Raw genomic sequence first — 7815 nt, forward strand, 5'->3', positions numbered from 1 at the left:
CTCATTTTCATACTGTATTACCTTTGTTCTTTACCATATTCATGAACTAGGAAAAGAAAAGAATCCAAAACCAATTAGAAATACAAAGCAAACCATGCATAATGCTTGAATTATACAATTACATCCTTCATGGGCCTTTCAGGCCCACATGCTTCTAGTGTAGCCTTGTTAGCCTTATATAAATATATCCCTCCTGTCCTCTGGAAACCCAATCCATTTCAATCTGTAATGTAAATAGTTTCTTTTTAGCACGCAGTGTGTGCTGATTTCACCTTAATTATATACTTCCCATTGCGAGAACTCAAACTGTGGGATACTGGGAAAGAATTTAACCAGCAGCCTATAAAGAATAGGGGTTGAAGCTTGGCTTCCATTAACACCTCATTAGCCAGAGTATGTACTGTATGTAAAATGAGCTAATGATTTTTAAATGAAGTTGTCAACCTATAACTTAATAATGTAGAAATCTATTTCTCTGTAATATTAATCAAGATATGACACATTTTTATCTCTACAAATCTACATGAAGCTGTTGGAGTACATAGATCTTAGTTGGTCATCTTCAAGCACTAACCTTTAGTGCAATTGTAACACTAGTACCACAAGTGGTATAAACTGCAGTATACATTTTCTAATAGACATAAGATGATGGTTTGAGGAAAACACCTTCAAGTTCTGGATATAAACCTATCTCAACTTACTAAAAATGAAGTTAGAACCATAAAATGACTGCTAGGTGGTTATAGGATCAATTCCGATCTCATAAAGGAATGTCAAAATTCACATTTGGGTTTACTGTGAATAAAGACCATCATCTACCTTAACAAAAATCACCATTACAGTTTGCATTGACTTGACAGGTTTACCAGTAGTTAATGATTGCAGGACTCTCATTAACTCCCACTGAAGCAGAGAAAATGGCCGTAGAGTCAAACAGGGGTTGCACAGTATATCCCTTAATTGGCAGGGGGATTGTGGTATTCCTATCCATCAGGCGACCCCTCTGCAAGGGTTAGGACCTGGTCTTGTTGCTGTGGGTTTGGAGACATGTGTGCACTGCAGGTGAAGGTCTGGTTTGCTGAGAGAGCAAAAGGTTCCCTTTCACTGTCAGACCACTAACTCACTTTCACTGAGCATCACTTTAAAAGGAATTTAAAGAGATAATTTATGAATTTATAGAAATCAAAGGAGACTCTCTTTCTAATTTGTGGAAGCTTTCTCTTGACTCTAAGGAAACAAGACTTTAAAATGGACTAGTTTTAAATATCCTTCCATAACAAAAAAATTTCTGATGTCCGTAACCTCATCATACTCATCACAGAAGCTTTTAATTTTCCAGCTAGCACTAGCCTGTCTTGCAAGGGCCTGAATCCCAGTTAGCCACCAACATCTGCAGTTCCAAAGGGAGGTAGTTAGCAGGCCTGCTGACTTTCATGTTTCAGGGTCTTTGCAGTGAAATTTTTAACTGAAGCTACAGCTACTCCACACTGAAAATTTACACATATAGGCTTCATCCTCAGTACCACAACAGCAACTCACAGGACAGGCTGAAGCAACTTCCTACAGAGGGGTGCACGGCCACCTCTTTGTGACTACCCCACACCTCTCTGGTACCCACAGCAGCCTTTCTCTGGAGCAGATGCAATTAAGATGAGGGTCCCTCCTGCTGTTCCTATTTGATTAGTGAGGACAGCAGTGACATTTGCTCATTGTCTTCATGCTTGGTCGCTACATTCTTTTGGCTGGGAGGGTTGCAGTAGCTGTTCCCAGGGTGGCAGGCAGATATGCCACTTCCAGCCCTTGGCTGGGGATATGTGGTCAGGCACTCCCTGACTGCAACACTGCTTGTAAAATCAGTCACATTTCCTAAGTGTGAAAAATGCAACAGGGTATTGTACAAGGTGAAGTATAAGATGGTGATGTGTGTGACCATTGTAGGGAATTTATGAGGACAGATCTTTCTGTGTCATTGGATCTGAGGGAACTGCCATCAAGCAGGGAAGGTTTGGTCCTCTGTGAGAAATGGGTGTTTTAAGATCTCTTTGAAGATATCAGAGTTATGATGTGTTGTGGCCAAATTACTGGCTCACTGCTGAAAAGAGGAGCAGTATGCAGTGAAATGTACACGGGTTCCAACCATTGGAAAGCAATTACTACTACAAGTGAGCAGAGAAGCAGTTAATAGCTGCAGTACCATAGTGGGGAGCTTGCCAAAACAGCCAGCTAAGCTAAAGTCCTGAACCAACATAACGCTAGGTCTATTTGTCTCATTTACTGTGCTTTTCTCATCTCCCTTACCCCATCACAAACAAAAAAATACCAATAATAACTATAACCCTAGTAGTTACATCTAGAAATAAATCAATATTCAAATGCATATTTTCAGCAGTAAGAGATACTAAAGGATTATACAATCAGCATTTGGCACTCATTCCTACTGTACTCTGAAACCATAGGTTAAAAAAAGTGGTTTATATGTTAAAAGGCGTCATATAATTTATTTCATTTAGAGCCATTAATTTTTTACTTACAAGACAGCTTTCCATGACAAATACTTCTTTCTCTAGAACATTTCACTGCCCTGTAAAAGCAAACCCTATTTCTTATAGCTTTCTAGCAAGATATTCAGACCAATTAGCCTATTCAGCTTCTCCCTTCCTTATAATTGGTAATTTAGCTTGCTATATAAAACACAATTAAACCTTGTTTGGAGTAAAGCTGTAGACTCATGGAGCTCTAGCTGCTACTAATTCTTAAATCTTAGCCATTCTTAAAGTAGGTATTCTAATGTACTTCACACTGATGCAGTTATCACTTGTATAGCCATCGAAATGTTCTTGAGTAAATTAGAATTTGCTCATTCCCAACTATGTCAGCAAAAAGGCATTTTCTTCTCATCTGTGCATAAGAGGTAATATCCAAACATCCTGGCCAATCATCAGTTTATCTTGCACAATTACATATTTTTCTCCTTTTGTAATGATTATCTGTCATACTTGTCTAAGTGTATAATCTACAAATGTATGTCTTGCTGCAGAGAACTGAAATGCCATGGCTATGCATAGGTATTTTTTTATATATGCAGGATTAAACCCAAATAATAAGGAAGAGTTTAAATCACATGCAATCCAGAAAAGAACAGGGACACTGAAGGAGCTAAGGAAGAGTGCTTCAGGCTTCAGGTAACTGAGACTTAAATAATTTTAAACAAAAATAAAAGTTATAAGTATTCTACATAAATATGTCAGAAAAAATAACATTTTTTTCTTTGGGTAACTCAGTTAAACTGCAAGCAGACTTACATTGGCAGTTACTCATTTTAATTATAGTGTGATGGCACTTGCTTGTTTAGAAAATGAATCATATGGTTGCACAGGAATTCAGTCCTTTTGCCTCAGCTACATTTGTAGACAGACAGAATTCTAAAAGTGAAACACACATTTAATTGTTCAAGGGTTATATGATGCACATTTATTCAGCAATAATTTCAGGTTATCTTCTCCAGTTCTTTGCCTCTTATTAAGAGACCTGACAGCCTTCTTACAGCATGGAGAGTAAGAGAGAATGACATGCAAATCTAACACACTTTCAGGTAGAAGAATATTTCAGCAGTCTAAAATCATCGCTGCAAGTACCTTAAGTCTTCCAGAATTCAGTAAACTTAATCTAGGATGCAGTTTAGTAAAAAGAAACAATTCACAAGATTTCTGAACAGGATCATTTTACTCCATCAAAGGACCATAATTTAATCCCATGCAATACATTCAGCGAAGTCAATGAACTTGCATTAGCATAAAGTCTTTAAAAACCTGACACACTGACCTACCTTTATGTGACAGACGTAACCTTGGTTGCCTCGTATCTGCTGTGTGACATCCAGCTGGTAACTCTAGTAACAAGCCATATAGTGCCAGGATTAGAAGGTGCTGGGCAGATGCCATCCTGCCCAAGATAAATTTCTTGCTCTCTTCACTTAACTGCTGCTGTTTGTTTGTTGTTTTGGTGGGGTGTTTTTAAGGCTTCAACTTCCACTTCTACTTTGCTAGTGCAGCTAGATCTCTCTCTTTGGTCAGTTTGTGGGGTGTCTCTGTGGGAAATTCAACGTTCATCAGAGCAGCACACAGCCTCAGCTAGCCATTTGTCAAGCTGTGCAAATGTCATGTAAAAATATTCCCTCCCTAGGACAATTGTTTATAAAGTACGAGGACATTCCAAGGCGTTACTCTGCAGTGTTGTGTCTTGAGCTGTCTTTAGTAACTCTGCCAGTGGATTCAGGAAGAAGCTGTATTTTCAGTCCCTCCTGCAAGGCAATTCATTCAGAGAAGGAGGGAGGGAAAAAAAAAAAAAAGGAAAAAAAGAGAAAGCACCCTCCTCCTTGGTGATCTTCAGAACTCAGCCCCTTGCTCTGACTTGCCAAACAGCTAGTTTTAATTCACCTTTCACCTTTGCTAATTAAAAACAAGAAGTGCCATTCCCTCCTGGAGTTGCAGGATCCACCCAGCGGGAAGCCGGGCTGTCAGGCTGCTGTATTCACTGAGAAAGTTCAGGGAGGGTTTAGGCAATGTACAGTACCGGCTGCTTCTAGGAGGCGTTTTAATCCACGTGCCGTGCACTGATTCCTCAATTGATTTGTGGTTTCACATTGTAAAGCGCCAGGAGAAGGGTCAGAATTCCTCCTGTCCCTCCCTTTCCAAAAGTCATTTCAGCTTTTGTTCCCAGCGCAGTTTTAGAGGAGGATCAATCCTTGCATTAACCATTTAAGTACATTATCACTTTGCATCGTTAAACAGCATGCTCCTAAGTGGATCAGGGTAAAAAGAGTCGAGTTGTATATACTTTATACTTGCTCACGTTAAAGAAAAAGGATCTGCTTTTTACACATCCCCCCCCTCCCCCCCCTCCCCCTTTTGTGCTTTCACACAGTAGCTTCTCCCCTTTGCATTTTAAATGCCTGTAAGTCTAGAACCCTAGGTCATCTATATATGTCAGTAAAATTATTTCTCTGACTAGATGCCTGTGTGATTGCAAAGTATTTAAAAAAATATAAAAGCCTGATCAAAGTACTGTGATGATTAACAGCATCAGATTTGAAAGTGCCAAGCAGCTACCTCTTACATTGCTAACAAGTACCAGAAAACTTCCTCTTTTTTGCATGTGTAACTTAAAAATATACCCATGGCAAGATTTTTATACATCAAAACTACAGATGTCTGGAATACATTAATTAAGGAATAAAGTTCTCTGTAATTAAGATCTCATGCATATAACCATTTAGGATTATGCAAGGTGCATTTTAGACATTAACAATTGCACTTTTTAATAGGATGAAGCATTAAAGTCATGTTAAGTCTTTATACTCCTCATTGTTTTTTTACAGAAAAAGAATCACAAAGAAAGGAAAATGAAAACTAATGTATGCATTTGACAATAATGCACTCAAAAAAAATTGGTAGTCAACCAGAGATAATAATATCTGGAGAGAAAGATTTAATAAGACATGTCTGTATGCCAGCAAACTGAAAAGAACCCAGAACAATAATAGAATGAAATGCTAATAAATTTAATAGCAGGATACATGGATGGGAGAAGACAGATCTGTTCAAGAAGAATAAAATATATGAACTCCTAGGACAGAGAAAAAAAATGCAGCTTTGGTGAAAAGACAGAAGTAAATCATCAGAGTGCCCAAGGACTCCTGGAGGCTGCTGTATAATCAGGAGCAGGGAGCAGGTCATATCTACCTGTGAGTTCTCCAAGAGCAGGTCACGTACACATACCTGGGCTTGCTTTGAATCAGCTGGAAGCTGTGCCAGCAGCAGTTGAACCATGGGAGCACGAGCTAAATCACACAGCTATTTGCTCCAATTCTTGCACACAATTGCAGGTTGCAGTGGATTTTATGCTGATGTGCCAGCTGTCTAGCAGTAGCTCAGCATGAGTACTTGAGATCTTGTCGGTGGAGAAGGCAATGCAGGCTCTGCCTCCAAGCACAGACCTCAGCAGGGATGAGTTTATATCCACCTGATGGGATTGTTATTACTGGCACCTTTCTGTAACAGTGAGGCATACAAATACTCTGCCTTTGACCATTAAGATCTGCTGTAGAGCAGCATGATCTGGTGCCTGTTAAGGTTAGTGAAGACTCTCCTTTGATTGTGATTTTGTGAGTTCTTATTGAAATAGTCGCATTTTTCCTAAAAAAAAATGAAAACCAAAACCACCCCACAAGCATACAATTAAGACATTTCTCAAAGACTCATTCTCTATCATCATAACCCTACAAAATGTAAACATTTCTGATTCTGAAGTAGTCCAAATGGAATTTTTTCTTTGAAAGGTCTTGTGGAACATTTGATGCTTCTTTTTATTTATGATATGTATTTTCAAAAAGGGCACAAAATCCAAATGTGAGCTCACACTATGAAAGCTAAAACCATATTCAGTGAGTAAAGCAAATATTAGTGCAAAATCTCAAATCTTGCCTCTCTCTAGAGCTCCTCTCCAAGCTGCTACATGGTGTTATTTATTAATATTCCTGGGCTTCAGCTGGCATCTGAGATGCTCAGCATACTGAATAGGTACACTTCAGTTATCCTGAGATGGTACAAAAGGGTTTGTGTGGCAAATTCAAAACAATTTCCCCAGCATTAAAGTTCTATTTTCTTCTTCCAGCTGGGGAAAGGCAAGTGGAGGAGGGAAGGCACAAGGGAGCTGCTAGAAGCTATGGGCCTTGTTTTGTATTTAGATAAGAGATAGGGTGCAGCAGGTCTATTCAAACAAATGCACGCATACAAATAAGGGCAATTCCCCCACCAACCTGAGCTTACATGCACTCACTTGCATTTCTAACCCCACATATTCCAGCCATTACACAACTCCTTGGCTCCCTACAAGCACAACGTGACCCAGAGCTGGAGCTCCAGAGGAGTCAGAAATACCCAAACAAGCTGATTTTCATATTTGTGCCCAAGGACAAAGCTTTTTTGTCTGAAATCTGATTCTCAAGCAGGGTGGGCTGCGTGGGTGCCTCAGGCTCCTTCCCTGCCTGCCGAGGGAAGGGCTGGGGCAAAGACACAGAGGCAGAAGCTGGAGCTGCTGCTCAGTGTTCAGGCTTTGGCTGTCAGCAAGAAGTGCTGGCATGGGAAATCTGGGAATGGCTGCTGGGCATGGGGAAAGATGCCTTCACTGGAAAGTAACCTAACAATAGAAAAGGAAAATTCACATATCGGTACCTACAGGAGATTCATTTTTCCCTAAGTTTGTGTTCTCACAGGGTAAATCCTCTCTTTATATTTCTCAAATTGCTGCGTGAGGATTGCAAGCCCTTACAGCCTTACACAACAAGTTTTGTAGCAAAGCAAGTGGTGGAAAGGTACACACAATTTCAACCCAAGAGAAATGTGTGGCCTCAGGCAAGGCAGTCAAGCTCTATACCTCAGCATCTTTTCAATTTAATAGGTACACAGTCTTGCCTCAAGGGGTGTTTTGGAAGACTTTTTCCTATACAGTTTTAAACAGTAGGTAGAAGGATGGCAACACAGATGTTCAAATATTAGGATTCTGTCTTAGATGAGTACAAACACAAAGCCCCAGGGCTGTGGAGCCCTCATGTAGTACAGTGCAAGGGTCTCTGAAGAGTAAACAGGGTGGGTTTACTCCTTGTTTTCTCTTTAATAAGGCAAATACAACAAACGTCTGTCAAACCTGAGTTTGTTTCAGTAGTAAAATTGCCATTTAAGTAAATGCTGACAGATAAGTAAAAAAAATGCCTGGAAACATGCTTGTAAGTAAAGAGTATTTGAAAATACAAATGCA

General features: G+C 39.7%; 1 protein-coding gene across 1 annotated transcript in view; it reads right to left on the reverse strand.

Annotated features, from left to right (window-relative positions):
- Positions 1 to 4668, reverse strand: part of SEMA3E (semaphorin 3E) — a 132937-nt gene extending 128269 nt beyond the window's left edge. The window contains exon 1 of the mRNA XM_048301900.1: positions 3827 to 4668. Coding sequence (XP_048157857.1) covers positions 3827 to 3941 — 115 coding nt within the window. The 5' untranslated portion in view covers positions 3942 to 4668. The remainder of the gene's footprint in view (positions 1 to 3826) is intronic.
- Positions 4669 to 7815: the final 3147 nt, after the last annotated feature.

Source organism: Corvus hawaiiensis, chromosome 4 (assembly GCF_020740725.1).
Source record: "Corvus hawaiiensis isolate bCorHaw1 chromosome 4, bCorHaw1.pri.cur, whole genome shotgun sequence".
Lineage (NCBI taxonomy): Eukaryota > Metazoa > Chordata > Aves > Passeriformes > Corvidae > Corvus > Corvus hawaiiensis.